The 18,779-nt window shown below is 41.3% G+C and overlaps 1 protein-coding gene across 2 annotated transcripts in view; it reads left to right on the top strand.

Moving 5' to 3' along the window:
* The window catches only part of UBAP1 (ubiquitin associated protein 1), a 35,728-nt gene that overhangs the window by 7,649 nt on the left and 9,300 nt on the right, over positions 1–18,779 (top strand). The window contains exons 1-4 of one of the 2 annotated variants that reach the window (XM_009275130.1): positions 3,595–3,689; positions 9,414–9,454; positions 14,550–14,674; positions 17,232–18,161. In XM_009275130.1, coding sequence (XP_009273405.1) covers positions 9,421–9,454; positions 14,550–14,674; positions 17,232–18,161 — 1,089 coding nt within the window. In that variant the 5' untranslated portion in view covers positions 3,595–3,689; positions 9,414–9,420. Of the gene's footprint in view, positions 1–3,594; positions 3,690–9,413; positions 9,455–14,549; positions 14,675–17,231; positions 18,162–18,779 lie in introns of those variants that run through there. The other variant, XM_019471018.1, reaches the window with a different exon arrangement.

The following is an 18,779-nucleotide window of genomic DNA, read 5'->3' as shown; positions in this document are numbered from 1 at the left end:
TGAAAGATGTCCCTGCTTGTGGCAGAGGGGTTGGACTAGGTGATCTTTGAAGGTCCCTTCCAACCCAAACCATTCTATGATTTGTGGCTTCTAAATTAAGTGAATTTGCAGGGAACAGAGACGTCAGATGGCTGGAAAAGTTCAGCAGTTTTAACCACATTATGGGAGAGGTCCTGTAAGGAGTGGGAGAAGGCTGTTGGTGGCCTTATGTGTATTTAAACTGCTTGGACTGAGGGTGCAATCAGGATTTGAAGCAGTGGCTCCTGTGCTGAGTTCAAGGTTTTAGCCTGCTCACTGCAGGGCAGGCCGAGTTGTTTGTAGGTGGAATAGTTAATTTAACAGGCTGTATTTTCTGTCAGTACCATACTGAGTTTTGCTGGGAAAAGATTAAATGTGTGGTGAGAGTGGGTAGCACATGTGACCCTAGTATAAGAGGAAAAATTGATGAATCTATAGTAGTCTAACACTGGTCCCATTATTCTTGTACAGTGCAGTAGACATGTATTTTGGCTGAGTTCAAATATATGAAATGGCAAGTGATGTCTGACCTGCTGGCAGATTTTATTTTTCCTTTTTAAAACTTTTGTGTGACTTGATTTCTTGCTAGATGTCTTTTGTCTGCTTTGTTAAAGTAATTCCATAAGCATTTGTATTTCACCCAATTTCTAACCAAAAACATAACTATCAATAAATAGCGCCATTTCTCTTCTGAGCTTTAACAGGGAAAAGGTGACAGTTGTATAGCTTTCTTTGGAATAGATTTTTTTTTTTAAGTAGAGTCATTTAACTGCTGTACTGTGTTTAAATGCATTAAATTCCTGTTAATTAGTATTTATCAAAAGAATACAAATTGCTTTCTGCAATAAAATAATTTGAGTTCTTGTGTCAGTATTGGGAGTAGGTCCTGGTATTGCCAACGGAGTTGAACTTGTTTCTAGAGAATACAAGATCAGCCACCTGTACACCGCTCTCGGTCAAAGAGCATAAGAAGACAAAGCTTGAAACTGCACAGATCCTGTTATTTTTGGATTAAAAAGGGGATGTTTTGATTAATGGCGAAACCTGGTTTACTCTGTTATCTTGGCAGCATTTTCAGAATGTTTGTCTAGCTCTCCTCATTCATAACTGGGACAAGTCTGAATCATAAGTGGGACAAGTCTGAAGTACTAATAATATTCAAGTACTTCACAGTCAGCTTGTTACATATTGAAGTATGACTGCAACAAATAGAGCAGCATTTTAATTAGCTTATGCTACTCTGAGTTCCAGACATACATTTCAGATGTGCGGGATATTCCACTGTTTTTCATACATCTTTACCAAAAGAACAGAATAAGTGGGCTATTTTGTTGTTGAAGCTAGGAATTTTCTCTAGCTAGCAGTCTCTCTCATTTCGAGAAGGGTTGTATTGAAATATTAGCTTTCTTCTAAAGTGCTAGGATTAACAGATAAGTTAATGCCCATATCTGGCTCTGGCTAGTGCTAAGATTGCTGTTAAAGATTTGACTCATTTGTAGTAGTATGAAGTCTTGTGTTAATTAAGCTGAAGTAGCTAAATTTGTTAATAGTTGCTAGATGCTTTCCATCTGACTATTTTAAGCTCTCAGAAGTGGTAGGTATTTGCTATCCAAACTTTAGATATGGGAAAATAATAGTTAAAAGCAGTTGTTCTGCTCATCAAATTTGGGACTTGTTTCATTACTGCATTGTGAGACTATTGCAGCCCTCATTGGTGGTACAAGTGTTGGATCATCTTTTCTTGCTTTTTTCCTAGCATGTAGGAGTTGCACAGCATATTTATATTTTCTGCTATGGTTTATCATGCAAATGTTAGTCTTGCTTCTGTTGTATCTCAAGGAGGGGAAGATAGTCCTTCTATTTCTAGTTTACCACCCTTTTCTTGGTGATGTAGCTTCTAGATTAGTGAAGCTGATCTTGAGAGGCAAAAAAGGAAGTAAACCCATATTTTTTTTTTTCCCTCTGCTTTTCTGTTTAGATGATCTTTAAATAACTTGGGTAACAATCACTAGTAGGAACTACACTCTAAAATCCACATCCCCTCTTGGAGTTGACAGAACCTGGGCTATGCCCTTGTTTGCTGAGTTCGGAGGTCAAGGTGGCCTTAGATGTTAGTTGCAGATGGTTTTCTCTTGTGACAGAACTCTTTTTTTTTTTTTTTTTTTTTTTTTGGAAAGAGTTCATTTTAAAAAGGTCACCCATTTGCTGCAACAGTTAAATGTGAATTTAGAATAGGTGCACCTTCTATACTCTTGTTTGGCATGTCAGCCTCTGGCCAAAGGAAAAGCTTGCACTTATCTGCCTTGACCACAGGGCTGTCTATAAGTAATTTTCAGTTTTCTTATGCTCTTGCCTGTGAAACTTGTAGTTCTAGAGGTTTGTGTGGTGTATAACCTTCAACTTCATTGGAAACTTTTATGGCTGGTAAGTGATTCAGTGATTGAAAAACTGTACTGCATTTCCTCAGCCATTGTAGGGTTCTCCCTTATTTCTGGGTGAAATGTATAGCAAATTACCTTATGTCCCAAATACACAGCCAGGATCTTAAAGGAGGAACAGAGCTGTCTGTTATCAGTTAAGAGCCTTAAATCTTTAACCAGCCCAAATAGTATGTGCTTTTAACACGTGCAGTGTCTTTAATGAACAAAGTGGGAGATGACATGAGGATAGCTGTGTAACTACAGGTGTCTGACATTAATGCAGTGAATCCATACGGAACAAGAGAGTGGAAGATGCTGTGCTTCTCGGAGAGTGTGTGGAAGAGCTGTCTTCCACTTTAACTTCCCATTGATTGATGTGTACTGAAGCAGAAGCTCTAATTGCCCACTATGTCACATTAAGCAATGGCACAATTTGAAGAATCAATTTCTTCTAATGTTTGTCGCTGCTAGGAAGATGCTATCCAACATCTGCATGTAAAGCCCTGTAATGGATGTTATTGACATCACTTAAGAGTGTTGTCTTGTAATCCAATAATGTGATCTGTATGCAGACCTACTCTTCAGGGTCTCTTTTCTCCCTGTCCTTCCTACTCACATATTCTGGAAATGTTTTTAAAAGTGCCATTTTATTGGTTCCTGTCCCTCTGCCCCACAATCATTGCACTGGAAATAACAAACTAATTTAGTTTGTTATAGGCTGTCCTTCAAAATTTAGATCTCTCGTCACAGTTGCTTGGGTTGTTGATCCATGGCATGTATATGCAGCAGGGATATCTCATCCCTTCCTCCCTCCACCCCCTGTTGTCGGTGTAAGCCCTACTCTGCATTTGGTTAAATGTAGGGTGACCACTTGTACTTATATCCCATGGAAACTTCATACTAACATTTGCCTCAAGGAGGGTCTGGTTTGTTCTTGTTGATCTTAAAATAGACCAAGAACCTTAAGGTACCTTGTCTCCTGGATTGCAGTAGCACTTAAAAGGAATTACTGTAGATATACTTAAAACTTTTTTTTCTGTGAAGACTAGTGAAAGTGATGCTTTTTCTTTTTTTCCCCCTCCCCCCTTTTTTTTTTCTTTCTGCAGGGCATGTAGTTGCAACATGTCAAATCTAGTTTTACAACAACTTTATCCAAAGAGCTGTTATCAGTGGCTGAACATGATCATCCTTAATGAAAGGGGAGTACCTCCATGCAGCTGACTGTGCTTATTGTTTGCAGAACTGTTAGAGGTACAAAGCAGAAGCATTTGCTGCAGATTTTGGGGTGATATTTTCTATTTGGAGACTGCAGTAAATGAAAATGGAATCTGTTTTGTACTGTAGTAAATTTCTGTGATCAGCTTTTTACTGTCAGTCTACGTAGGAGATCTCAATTGTGTGGCAATGATTGAACACTTACATACATGGGAAGCTTTGATATGAGAATCTTTTGTTTCATCTTAGCAACAGGCACTGTCTACTTCTATTTTTGTTGTATGAGGCTATATACAGAATCCTGATGTTGGTTATAGCCTTTCACTTGCACTGAAACAAGTCGTTATAGTGAAAACTTAAACCACTGTCTAAATCTGAAATACCTGTGACACATTAGAAATCAATCACTTGAATCAAACTGCTTTTCAGTGTTTCTCAGTGTAAAATCAGTAGTAGTTCATTAATGTAATATAGGGAGGGAAAAAAAAGATCTTTTCTTTTTGAAGTTTTTTGTCTGTTTGTAGTTTTCAGAGTGAATGGAGGCATCCTCAGTTCTGTGTACTTCGACTACACAATGTATATTAGCAGGCAAAATGGAAGCTGCAAGATCAGGTCTCTCTGAAAATCATAGATGTGCTGATTTGATTATGGTTGATAACTTGAAGCATTTTGGTTTCTTCTGACCCATAAGAAGTACATTTCTCATTTATCTGAATCTTAGGTGGGAGTTACTTCAGAGAATTCATGTGGTCTGGAATCTAGACGTACTTGCACCCCAAAATGAGGGATATAGCAACAAGAGACCAGTTCTTCTTGATAAATAGTTAAATTGGCTTGAGTTATCACTGAGAAAGCTGTTCTAGGTACCATTAGTGGTAGGATGCTTCCAACTTGACCAGTCATAGCTCTTTCAGAATAAGAGGAAGGTAGATATAAACTTCAGGGAAAACACCAATAGAAGGTACATGGAAATAATAATTAAAAAATGCCCCAACTTCCCAGCAGCTCCCCATGAGTCACTCTTGGTAGTAATTTTTTTTTTTCATCTGTTGATGAGGGTCCCTTTGGTATTGCTCAACTGCACCAAGTCACGCTTCTCTGCATTCTCCTTGTTGTCTGGCAGCACAGCTAAGTAGTCATTCAGGTTTAAGTGGTGACGTGCCAGGTGGACTGTCTTGGTCATCTCTATGCTGTCCCTTTAAGCCTTTCCACCTTGTCATCTATCTCTTTGTGCCAGTTGTTTCTGTCATCAGTTTTGTCTTGTCACTTCTCTGCTTCTGCATCTTTGTGTTGGTTTTTTTTGTTGTTGTGGTTGTTTCCCTGTCCCTCTGTCCGCTTCTGTCATCTCTCTGAGGTCCTCTGCCCTCATCCTGGGCTCTGCTATACTGTGTTCCTCCGGCTGGTTTTAAGAATGTTGCCCTATTGCCTCAGTGTTACTAAGTGAAAAATGGACATACACACAGGAAGGGAAGAGCTCACATCAGGTTGCTTCAGTGACTGCTGACGTTCAAGTTGGTTATAACTTTTAGGCACTTGTAGCCCTGATCCTCTCATCAGAGGGTTAGCCAGAACCAAGAATGAGGGAATGGGGCTAAGGAGGTCGACATTTATAGAAGAGAGCTTGTAGGTGGCTGTAAGAAAACCTTGTAGCAGTATGCAACTAACTTGTTTCCCTAGCCCAGGAAAGGCGTTGAAAAAGTTTACATGCAGTATAGAGAATGTTCTTTGTCAATTTAAAATGTGTGGTAAAGCATCAGACCAAAATTTGTGCCCCTATGTGCCATTCCCACAGATGCCCTTCAGCATCCTGTTACGGAGTCTGGAGATCAAAGACAACAGTGACAGGGCTGCAGTCATCCATTAGCTGGTTTGGAGTAAGGCTTTGGGAGCAAGTCCTTTTAAATTTCTAAAAGAGCGGTAACAAAGGTAAGCAAACCTTTACTGCACAGTGTAACGGCTTTGACTAAGCAAATACAGTTCCGATAATGCCCAGAAGCATAGTAGCAACATCAGTAACCATCTAACTGGCTGCAAATACTTTTTTTTTTTTTCCCCCAGCCAGCAGGACAGAGCAACAGCAAGATGGTTGTAACAGTGGTCCCTGAATAGCCTATCAAATCTGATTAGTCACAAGACACTATTTTAATTAAACCCTCTTTGGAAAGGAGGTGATGAAATGTGGCTGGCAGCCTCTTCTAGTGTTACTGTGTGCAGTACTTAACAATTCTGTTTGCTGACAGTGCCTTCTGCAGTAATGGTATCTTAATAAGTGCATGTTCACAGTGCATCAGGAAGAGCTGGTGTGATATAAACTCAAATGCTGCCTGAATCTAAAGTGCGACTGTCTCTCTGGAAATGATCCATTTCATTATTAGCTTGCTATTGATGTGCCATAGCTAGTTCTGTAGTTAAAATAAGGTGTTTAATATGGCAGAGGAATAATTTTTTGCGCTGCACCTGGAAGTTAATGCAGTTGTGTTATGGTTTAACCCCAGCCAACAACTAAGCTCTACACAGCTGCTCACTCACTCCCCCCCGGTGGGATGGGGGAGAGAATAGGAAGGGTAAAAGTGAGAAAACTCATGGGTTGAGATAAAGACAGTTTAATAGGTAAAGCAAAAGCTGCACACGCAGGCAGATCAAAACAAGGAATTCATTCACTGCTTCCCATCGGCAGGCAGGTGTTCAGCCATCTCCAGGAAAGCAGGGCTCCATCATGTGTAATGGCTACCTGGGAAGACAAATGCCATCACTCCGAATGTCCCCCCTTTCCTCCTTCTTCCCCCCAGCTTTATATGCTGAGCATGACATCATATAGTGTGGGATATCCCTTTGGTTGGTTGGGGTCAGCTGTCCCGGCTGTGTCCCCTCCCAACTTCTTGTGCACCCCCAGCCTACTTGCTGGTGGGGTGGGGTGAGGAGCAGAAAAGGCCTTGGCTCTGCGTAAGCACTGCTCAGCAATAAGGAAAACATCCCTGTACTGTCAACACTGTTTCCAGCACAAATCCAAAACAGAGCCCCACACTAGCTACTATGGAGAAAATTAACTCTACCCCAGCCAAAACCAGCACAACGTGCCTGTCCTGCAGTAGGATTTTACTGCAAGGTTGCCAACAAAAGCAAGATACGTATTGCTTATGTGGGGTATTTTGACACTGAGGACACCTCCAAGGCTTTATGCAGCTCCAGATTGATATACTACTGCAAAACTCCCTGGATGCTAGACGTGCACAGCTTGGTTCTGCAGAATTCGTACGCGCTGTTACTAATGTCCCTGGAGCAAACTGATAGTGTCACAGTAACTTAGTGTTCAGTTACTTAAGATCAGTGTGTGAGATGGTAAACTTAGTATGTCCTTGCAACAGCCTGCTGGAGAGATAAATTATCATTCTAAAAATGACCTATTTTCTTGAGGTCCTGAATTTTCTTTTCAATGTCCTTTATGTCGGTACACTCTGGAATAAGCTGCTTCTGGTGAATGAGGTAGACAGCGTAAACTGCATTGCCTGTAGATGACTGGTCCTGCATTGAAAAAACTTCCTTGTCATTTGAGTTGCCACAGTGAGGAGGTTATTTCCGCTCATCATAAGTTTTAAAATCCTTTAGAAAAGGAGCACTTGCTTTTCTGTCAGAGATAGTAATTAGAAGAAGGAAGAACTTGGAGAAAGTAACTAGAAGAAAGAAGAACTTGGAGAAATTTAACGAAGTCTCTAGAGGCCTTGTCCCTAGTTCAGCTCTGCTGTAATAGTGGTGGGTGATGGGCAGCCATAGTACATGCTTGCAGGTGGTGCCTCACAGTGTCCGGTGACATACAGAGGACTGGTGAGGTATGTGAAGGCTGTATGATTTCACATGTGGCCTGGCTTTTTCAATAACAAATCAAGTTGACATCTTAATTCCTACTCTCACACAGAGGTTCTAGCAACATAGCAGCTTGTCTGACAGTGTGATCCGGGTCTGAAAGGTGCAGCGTGTTTCATGTGCTGTAGTCTGCAGTCTGGTCTTCTCCTCTGCATCACTGCGACCAGTAAAGCCCACTCAGCTCTAGTAGTTGACATGCAACTGTACCGGGTGGTCTTGTGGCTTTGCCCTTGACAGCCTTTCTGAGATGACAGATGACTGTTTTACCTCCTTTTTCTTACGTCTTTGAAGCCTCAATGTTTTGTTTGCTTCTGAGAAGCAGTTGCCAGCTAGTGCCAAAACCAGTTCTCTGGCTTAGTGGAGTAGTTTTGGATGTAATACCAATGGTGAGAGAGATGGTGAGGTGTGCTGAGAAGAACCTGACAAACATCGAGCAGAATGACACATGGCTTTTATGTGCAAGGTATGCCGGGAGTTGCCCAGCATGACTCACTCCCCCATAGCCCAGCGTCTGCTCACTGTGTTTCATGAAGTCTGGTTGCACCTGGGTGATGTTCTTCGTACAGCTTTGACTTTAGCCGTGTGTTGAATTCCCGTTAGCCAGTAGGGTTGGTTCACCTATTGATTTCAACATAATGTTGAAAGGGACCTTTGCACAGCAAAAGGTACTTTCCTAAAGTACTTGAAACTGGCTCTTCCTGACCACAGATGTGTCAGCAGCTGCCAGGAGGAATAGCTAAGATGTCAGTGTAATCCTTACCTTGTGACACCCTTCCTTTAAGTTAACATTTGCAGTTGGAATCTGCAATGAGGAAACAGTGAGGCTAAGAGACCTCAATTGAAGAATGATGGGTGTGAATGTTAGACCTGCTCCAAGTTGTGCTTTGAGTGCTGCCTGCTGCTGAGGGGTGTACCAAATAACTTCATGTTTTTGAAGAACAGCTGTTGGGCATTTCAGTCTATGAGCTGGAGGACTTCAGGAACAAAGGGCAGCTCTTATTCATTATCATGCATAATGTCAAAGGAGGACTTACAAATTCAGTTATTCAAAGAATTATGCTGTGGTGTCTTGAGAAGGATCTTGTGATGTACTTCTAATCTAGCAAAAGAACCAGTTATGTTATTGAACACAGCATAAGCGTCCTGGAGCAGGGTTTTAGCTGACAACTAATTAGACAGCTAGTTCTATCTTAAACAACTCTTTTCTCAGGATAGGCCTGCTCCGTGTTAAAAGCTGGCTAGGCACTTCTGTGTTTAACACCTTGGCCATGTAGGATTTGCATCCAAATTTTAAAAGTTGTTAGTAAAATTCTGTGGGCAGTGGATGAGGACTGTTGTTAGCATTGTTTTCTTGTGTGTATCCAAAAATATCTTCCGAATGGTACCGTTTATTGTATACCTGTATTGTTATCTGTCTAGACACCCAGTGTGTCTAGACAAGTGCCACACTGGCTAACTGCGTACCCAATATGATAGTATCCCTTTTTAGAGCATCATGGATTAAACTGAAGAGGATCAGTGTGGTATTTCCAGTAGGAAGGGCTATTCTTAATGCCAAGGGAGGCAGGGTGTCCTCCGTAGGGCTGGGACAGAGCAGCCTCTGAGCGCTGTGATCTGGAACTCTCTCTGCCTTCCTGATCAACCTGGCTGCTTCTTGGCTGTTTTTCTTTTTCTTATTCATTTTGCCATTTAGATTGTCAGACCCTGGGCTAAGTTATTTGTCTGCTCAGTCACTTCTCAAGGCTATAAAATAAGTTTGCTTATCTATCTGGGGAACAGGATAAACAGCAAGTGTCTGCAACGTGTCCCATAAGCTAGAGATAAGACTCTCTAGAACTGCGTAGGCTTACGCTGTGCTACATGTATAAATTGTTAAAGCTGTCTTTAAATGTTTTTCAGGTTCTAAATGGCTTCTAAGAAGTTGGGATCCGACTCTCATGGTAAGTGAAATTTGGCATCCTTGTCTTTTCAAGAGGATGAATCCTACTGTTGCTGCTGACTAAATGTCCCAGCCTAGACAGTCCATAGAGACTAATCTGTTTAGCCTCTGAGTAGTTTTTTGTTAGGAGTGAAGTGCCTTGGCTTCCTTCTTGCATAGTTGCTTGCTGATGCTGTGCCTGTTCTCTGGTTAAACTGAAATTCACCCTGTGACTGTTCCCTACTCCTTCATGGCAGAATAATACCTTCCCCCACTTCCCACTTCAAAATCAAAGCTGAACTACAGTTGTGATACTGATCTGATGCTTGCTGAAGTGGACGCTAGAGCTGTAGCTCCTTTCTATGGGAGTCACATGAGAAGTAGGATTGAAAGTGAAGCTTTTAATATATTGCTGAGCTATGCTTGCTTTTTGCTCAGCAATTTTTTTTTCACTTCAAAATCAAAGCTGAACTACAGTTGTGATACTGATCTGATGCTTGCTGAAGTGGACGCTAGAGCTGTAGCTCCTTTCTATGGGAGTCACATGAGAAGTAGGATTGAAAGTGAAGCTTTTAATATATTGCTGAGCTATGCTTGCTTTTTGCTCAGCAGTGATTTTTTTTTTTTTTTCCTAAATTGGACTAATCTTGTTCAGCAGGCAAGTGAAGAAGAGAACATCATCTTCTACATTTGAGATGTGTAGCATCATGCAGATGATTGGTATCATAAAAATTATTTGCCTGTATATGTGCTTATCTTTTAGAAAATGGGGTGTAATTTGAGAGGATTAATATTTCTGTGGAACATCAAAGTTCAGTTTGTTGTATGTAATGTAGCTTCTTCAAATCAGTAATCATTCAAGGCAATACTGGGAGGTTCATGTGAAATTTCTAACATGATTTTTCATGCTGTAGAAACTTCTGCTTTTAGAAACTCAGCCTTGATCTTCCTGGATAATCTTTCAGATAAGAGGGTCCTGGGGAATTCCGTTTTTCCTCAAGCTTTTTATTCAGTCTTGCAAGTGTAAAGTTGAAGTACAGAATAAGAAATGCCTCACTTAAATACATGGTTAAGGATTAATAAAAATGGCCTATCAACACTTAATTTTTAGATGGTCTCCTTTGCTGTGGCCCAGTGATCCTGCTGCAAGACAACGTCTTTATTAGATAGCTGCCAGCTCTTCATGCTTTTCTATTTGTGAATGGTCGCTATGAACACTCTGAACTGCTTGTCTTTTGAATCTGTTTTTATTTCTCTCTTCTTTCTGCTTCCTAAACCAGGCTAGCAAAGACACTGCTCAGAGCTAGAATTCAACATGTCTTAAATATTTCTCAAACCAGTATGGTGTGGTGGAACATGCTCCTGGCTTCAAATATAACAAAATCATAACAAATGGTACTGTAAGCTAGCTGGTTAACTTGTCTACCCTTTTGTGTACCCTCTGTTCCTAATGACACCAGCGACACTGTCACAGTACTGTTTCTGAGGAGTAGTAGAGCAACTTCCTTGGCTCATTATGTCTTATGAAATCAGCAGGGCAATTGTTTCAGTCTTCTCCAGGGTTGTTAAGAATTAATCCCACTAAGTGAATTTTGGCTTACTGTAAAGCATCTAGCCCAACAGCTACCTTCAGCTCAATGTCTCTGGCAGGCTGATGAAATCGGTCAACATAGCTGATGCATCTCTTGTACTTAATACTGAGCTGCTTATTAGAGGTTAGAAGACTGTTGTTGAATCACAGAATGGTTGAGGTTGGAAGGGACCTCTGTAGATAATCATGTCCAAACTCCCTGCTCAAGCAGAGCCACCTAGAGCAGGTTGCTCAGGACCATGTTCAGATGGAGATGAAGATGGGAACATAAGGTATGGGTGGAGAGAAAGGAACCCTTTTCCTGTCTGGAAGGGTATTCTTAGCGTACACCTGTAACTATGCCTAAGCATGTAACTTCAAATGCTCTCCTGTCATTTGAATAATTAGAAGGTCAAGCTTAAGTTCTAGTAATTAGTGGCATCTAGAAATGCAGCTCTCATCTGTTGCACAAAAAGCATGGGTTATACCAAGTGCAGTACGTTAATACTGCTGTCATCACTGTCACTATACAACTTGAAAGCTTTTAACTCCAATTTCTGAACAGTATGTAAGTGTGGTTTGTGTGACCACAAAAATGAAGTTCCACTTGGTTTCAAAACTGTTCCCCGTTCATAACTGGTAACTGGTTTTATCTGAAATGTTTCGATTTTGCTACCGAACTGCAGGACACTTCTATGAGTGGGCCAGTGATTTCTGCGTTACACTAAAGCGGAGAGAAATCTTATTCTTGTAGTAGTTCCTTGGGCCAGGAATATCATATAGTGCACAGTGTCAGAGATCAGGCTGACAGGTATAGTTTTGCCAGGGCTATTCTCAGAACTTCCTCAATATGCTTTTAACTGCTAAAAGGATGCAGTGGCTAACAGCCATATTAAATACCAGTTCGAAAAAAAACTTTAATTGCTTCACTTGAACATGTGACTATTGAAACAGTGGCTTGCATAATACTTTCTATATGTAGATTTTGCTTTTTGCTTTAGAATTTGCCAATTAAAACAATTTGCACCCTTACCCATCAGTGCATTCAGGCAGAAGGGTCATCTGTTTACAAAAAGAAAATGGTTCTTGGCTTTCTGGATCAGATTTTAACTTCACTAGACTAGTACTGTTCTGACTGGGCTGGAACAAAGTGAATACTATGTGCATCAGTGTTTTGCCTCAGAAAGACTTTTTACCATCAAATGTCCTGAAACACTTGGTGTGTTTCTTAATGTGTGCTTGCAGGTTTTGTAGCAGAGTTATATTCAAGATGAGGTTATTGCAGTGGTTGTTATTAAAAAATCAATATACTGGGAAGCAACTAGAAGGTTTTTAGTCCATCGTCTAGCTTCTGAGGTTAAACTGGCAGCTATCAATGCAGTCCATCTAGTCTAGGTGTGTTTAGCTTTTTTGTGGGTTTTTTTTTTTTTTTTTTACTGCATCAAACCAAAGAGTGTTGCTATGTAAATACCACAATGTGTGCTTGTACCCTCTGTGGCTAGTATCTGTTTCAGGCAAAGGTGGCAGCTGTGCAAGGGGAGGTGTCTACCACTTACTGTGTCAATAGGTCTAATAAGACAAGTATTTGCACACTGAGCAACTTGGGCTGTGAGATCGGTGCAGAGTGGTAATCCTGCTTCGCTTGGATCATCCCGCTTAGAGTAGGACTCGTGCCAGTGGGACTGAGCAGAGCATAATAGCAGCAGTCACACCAGCCTCTGAGCAGTCGGGAGATCTGGTTGTCTCTGACCTTGCCATGATTTACCACTCAGTGCAAAGGCTGCCACAGTTGCTATTTCTGCGTAAGCAAACACTTTGGCATATCCAGGTTCTTAGATTGCCAGCTCAAATACAATTTGGATGCCATGTTGCAAATAGTGGTGTTGGTGGCCAGTGAGGTGCCATCTGGATGCTGTGCTGTGTAATGCTTGAATGTGTGCTTCCCAGTAAGGATTGGTGAAAAAACCAATATATTCTGCCTGGAGCATTTTTTTGTCCTGGTGGTGCAGGTGGGATGTAGGTTATTCAGCCTGATGGTTTCAAAGCTGGAGGAAATACCACCTGTGTCCTAACAGGACCCTAGGACCAGCCAGTGTGGTGCATAGTATCAGAGCTCAAGTGATGTCAGCACATAAATGTTTAACTCCAAATTAGCAGGATGTTCTTGTTTTCAAAAGCTGCTCATCCTTTTGGAGCCTGTGGCTGCCTTGTTGTAGATGAGTCAACAGTGAAGGAACACAAACAGTACTTAAACTGTCATCTGAGTATGAAAATGAGTCACATAAAAATGGCAAGTCACAGCTCACTGAGCAAGAGGGTAGTCACTGAACACCATCTTAGATGTTGCCACTAATGTTTTTGGATCCGCAACACTCAAAGCGAAGTTACAAATGAGTGCTAGAGGAACACTTCAGGTTGTTATACACAGCCGGAAACCTTGCCTGTAATTCCAAAAGCTTAGACCAGTGATCCAGGCACCCTTCAGTTAATCGAGAAACTGAGTGCAAGTTATATTGTGGATTTTCTAATACTTCTTCACAGCAGCTCAAGGAAAACAAACACCCAGGGGAGTGGTTGAGTCCCCATCCCTGGACGTATTTAAAAGACGTGTAGATGAGGCACTTAGGGACATGGTTTAGTGGGCATGGTGGTGTTGGGTTGACGGTTGGACTCGATGATCTTAGAGGTCTCTTCCAACCTTAATGATTCTATGATTCTATAGTCTGGCTTCTTGGAGGTGGTTGAGCTCTAAGTGATTCTGCCTCGTGAGTTTGCAGGATGCTTGAAGAGTTTCATCCTAAAACGCTTTTTAAATACCACATGTAAGGGATAGATACAAAGGACAGATGGAGGACCGTGAAATAAGTCTGAGGCCTCTCACTGGAGTGATCACAAATCAGACAGCTGATTAAGTTAGATTGCCTTGTTTCAAAAATCAGAATTGCTATGCTAAGTAGTCTTGAGCTACTTCACTGTGTTAAAGTGGAGTGTCTAGACTTTGGGCCACTCTGCCCTTGTGACCACTTCTGTCCAAATGTTACTTCCTACTTGTATGCCAAAACCTGGATTTTTGTTTGTCTTAGCTGCTCTAAACCTGGGTCATTTTAAAGCCTGTTTAGAATATGACAAAAAATGGTGGATCTTTTTATAGGGACATAACAGAATACAGTGTTCAGGAGAGCTTCAGCTTCCAGTTGTGTAGGCATAGTCTTGTCACAGGGGAAGCTAATGTTGGGTATATTGACTTCAAAATCTGTTCAACTGTTGGATTGTTATGTTGTGGGTTTGGGGTTTTTTTAATAGTTGTGGGCTAGAACTTTAAAAACAAAAAAGGCAACAAAAAACCCCTCCAAAACCAAAACTGAGGCAAAGAAGTCCAAACATTCAATGTGTTTCTGGTCAAGCAACTTCCTTTGTATTAAGTCACCTGGTGTAGTTGGGGCAACAGCGATAAAATAGCTCCCAAATACAGAAATGTGAGTCATACAAAATTGAATACATTAATGTCGTAAGGTGTTTTTGATACAATTTCTGCTTTTGATCTTAGGGCCTTTCAGTTACCTTGATGATGTCCCATTTAAGATAGGAGACAAATTCAAAACCCCAGCGAAGGTTGGATTACCCATTGGTTTCTGCCTGCCTGATTCTTCTCAGCTTGTCAGAGAAGCCCAGGTAAGTGATGTGTTTTGCCTTTCCGCTCTCTTCCCCCTTGCCCCTAGCCCCCAACATGTGGTGCTGTAAATCACAAGCAGTCACAGTTTGCACACGTGTTCAAATGTTAGTCTTGTCGGTCCTGTAGTGTCATTTTGTATGCCAAGCAGTAGTTGCAGAAGATCTGTTAGAATGTATAGAAAGATAAAAATATGACAGGCCGTGCAAGAAGTTTCTTCTACTTATCACTTTAAAAAGCCTAATAGTATTTATTTTAGTGTATCTACTTCAAAAGAGCACAATGCTTTTGTGTAATAGTTATGGGTCTAAATGTTACTGTGACTAAATTCGAGTGGCATTTTTAAGAGGAAAAACGGTAAGAACTGATACACCCCTGCTATGGCATACTTGCAGAATCTTGTTTGAGGGTAACAGGTGTTTCTATGACCATATTTTATGGCTTCTCACAATAGTGGGATGAAGATAATAAACTTCCAGTTCTTGTTTTCTGTGCAGTTCTGAGTGGGAATTCTTTTCCAGCTGTAGGGCAAACAGGTTACAGCTTGGTATGCATGGCTTCCAGGTCTTTGAGGACATGTCTCTGTTACCATAAACTCTTGGTAGCATAAAATCAATTGCTTTAGCATAACTGTTGAAAAATCTAATCTCCAAATGCAGGTTGTGATACAGGAAATCTAATTGTACTATGTTGTCTCATTTGGATCCGTGATTTTCCTTGGTCAGTCCAAATTGATGATTGTTTTTGCTTCAGCTGTGACAGGTTGCTGTAGATGGTTCTGTCTCTTTTTTGACTTCTTTTTTTTTCCCCTGCCCTGCATATTACCCTATTACCCTACATCATGGCTTTTTCATTATAACCATTAAATGATTACCTGATTGTCCTAATACACATATTTCCACCCAGTTAAGCTGGTGTGGGAGAGCTAAAGGAGACTCTAATGTCCTATTGCTGGCTTCATTGTGCTGCATCTCCATTTTCCTGCCAAGCTGAGGCTCAAGTATAGTATGCCCGACTGGACTGCAACGCCTTGCATAATATGATGTGACTATGTAGACTATGCATCTCGCAGTGCAATTTGACTTTTTTACAGCTGTAGTGAGAGCTGTTTAAAAAAAAAAAGGGAACAAAAATTGCCCAAAGCTATATATTTTTATAAATACCCCCCATTTTTTTAATATAAAACATATATATGGCTTTGGTCAATTTGGCCATATATGATCATATACATACACACACACACAAAACTACAATAGCTCTGCTCAGATAGCAAAGAATGTGTAATGAGTAGTGCCCAGCACTTCTGCCAGTGAGTAGTTTTACAAAGTCACCTTGCTGATAAATTGTGTATCACGCCTCTTGGACTCTTAGAGCCTAAGGGAAGGGAAAACTGTTAATACAGGTGAGACAACAGGTCTCCAGGATCTCACTGGAGCCTGCTATAGGATGGGATGTGACACAACACATAGCGAGTCCCAGAAAATCCCAGTAGAGGCCTGGCAAGCCTTGCTGGCTCGTTGCTCTTCAGAGCGAGGAATTTGTATGACCTAGCAGTCCCATGGCAAGAGCTCTCCTGTTTGGTTGTGCCATATTCCTGGCAAGGATATCTTACGACTTCTTGTGAGTTGCAGGTAGGTTACACCCTGGACTTAGCTTGCAGGCTGTGTTCTCTGAACGTTTTGTGGTTATTTAAAGAGCATTTGAGGCTGTTCATTCTTCATAAGATATTAAAGCTTTAAGTAGATTTAGTCTGTTCAGAATTCTGTCCTCTCAACCAAGCCGCTACAGTGGCTAGTAAACTGGTAGCGAGTAGCTTACAAATGCCTTCCTGTGCTAACCTGGCCCTGAAGGAGCTTATGTTAAATGAGAAAAGCTTGTGGGATGCTGTCACACCAGTAACTGCAGCAAAATCTGGTACTGCAAGTAGTTATCGTCGGTGTAGCCAGTATATCCCCTTTGGCTGGTGAGCCATTGGCACTGGGGTAAGAATGCCAATACCTCTTAAACTAGAGGGTGTAAAACTCTAATATCCAGTCCCTTAGAAATCTTTTAGGGGGAACTGAGTGATACCGCATTGGTCTTTGGATGAAAAAAATACTCTGCCGTAGTCTTGAATGACTTGTGGAACTTGTGGACAGGGGGTGGTTCAGTGGTGCCAGGTCTGGGTATGATTGTCCACCTAGTAACGCATTAGAATTCCCCTGCTACATCCATTGTCTTGGGGGGAGAGGGTGGGAGGGCTGTGAAACTGATGTTGGGATGATCAGTAGTTCTAAAGCAAAACTAAATGTAGGAAGTGGGCAAAATATGATATTCTTATCAAGACTATAGACAGGTTTTGCTGCTAGAGGCAAAATGAACTACTTCTGGTGTCTTCTAGCTTTGCCAGTCTGTAGGTTACAAGAGATGCTGGGGAAAAAATGGTGCCTGTCCGTGGTAATTCATGTAGCTCTTACTCTGTTACTTATGTTGCTGTTAGAAGTAGCGGCTATGATCCTTATAATTTATCTTTTTTTTTTTTTTCCCCCCTCCTTTCCTTTCCCCTCCACTTCATGTCAGTATGACTTCTCACTGGAAAAGAAAACAATCGAGTGGGCTGAAGATATCAAAAAAATTCAAGCTGCCCAGAGAGAAGCTGAACGCAAGGCAGAAGAAGCGCTAGCAAACTCAAAAGCGGCTCCAGAGGACAGCAACAAAATGGGGTTCTCAGAGGGACCTTGCCCTGAGGCCATGCCTCCTCCTATTAATCCCATCCTCGCTAGCCTGCAGCACAATAATATTCTTACGCCCACGCCAGCTAACAGCAGCGCTGTGAAGCAAAAAGTTCTCAGTCCACCTTGTCCAAAAGCAGACTTCAACCCAGCTGATTTTGAATGTGAAGAAGACCCATTTGACAAACTGGAATTAAAAACTATCGATGATAAGGAAGAATTAAAAAATATTCTTGAAATTCACGTTGGTACTACTGGGCCAGTTGTTGCCCAGCTTTTAGATAATACTTTGCCCAAAGGAGGGTCTGAGTCTGTGTTGCAAGATGAGGAGGTTCTGGCATCCATAGAAAGGGCCACGCTGGACTTCAAGCCCCTTCACAAACCCAATGGCTTTATCACTTTACCGCAGTTGGGAAACTGTGAAAAGATGTCCTTGTCTTCCAAAGTGTCCCTGTCCCCTATCACTTCAGTGAGCAGTATCAAATCCTTGTCCTTTCCCAAACTTGACTCCGATGAGAGTGATCAAAAATCATCAAAGCTCACGAGCACTTTCCACAGCACCTCCTGTCTCCGCAATGGCACTTTGCTCAGCTCTTTGCAGACCTGTGCTCAGAGTAAAGCTAGTGAACTGAATGGACACCATATGGTTGGTCTTTCAGCTTTAAATGAGGACAGTGGCATGGAGACATCAACATTATCCTCTTCATCCAGGCTGCCTTCCCTGGCTGTGTCGACAGTTTGTACAGAAGAATCATCATCTCAAAGCACAGCAACTACGGTAAACATGCAGTGGATTAGAATTGGGGTGGCTGGGGAGATGTGGAGGTGCGGAGGCAAATGTTACTTCTAAAATGTCCTGTGGCTTTGGTTTTAGTTTCATTTAATGGGAGTGATGTGTAGATCCTCTTAATTTACAGGACAAATTGATCAGTCCAACAGGTCTTCATGCTGGCAGTTCTGAACCTCAGATTATTACTCTGCGAGTTTCCCCAAAATCAGATATTTTTAGATGAATTCTGGTGATTTTTCTTTCAGCTTTTCACCTCTTATTGTTTGTAGCTGCACACCTTTGAGCTAAGTGCATAATATACCTTTTTTGTACGGTCCTGCATTCTGTGTTATCCAACTGAGATATATCCAGTTCTGAAGTGCTATTAGTTTTTGAGTTAAATCTTTTCTAGATTTGTTCCTTGGCTTGCTTATTTATTTCCTGGAAATAATGGGAAATGCAGGCTTTTCAAGGAATAAAAGCAATAATAGATTAAAAAACACAGATGTGCTCTGTTATTCAGGAAAGAAAAAAGTGCTTGCAGTTGACCTGCAGTGAAATAAATGCCCGCCCCCCCCCCCCCCCCCCTTTTTTTTTTTTTTTTTTTTTTTTTTTTTTCTTTCTTTT

Source organism: Aptenodytes forsteri, unplaced genomic scaffold (genome assembly GCF_000699145.1).
Source record: "Aptenodytes forsteri isolate BGI_AS27 unplaced genomic scaffold, ASM69914v1 Scaffold266, whole genome shotgun sequence".
Classification (NCBI taxonomy): domain Eukaryota; kingdom Metazoa; phylum Chordata; class Aves; order Sphenisciformes; family Spheniscidae; genus Aptenodytes; species Aptenodytes forsteri.
The sequence above is the reverse complement of the archived record's forward strand: the minus strand, read 5'-3'. Positions and strand labels throughout refer to the sequence as shown.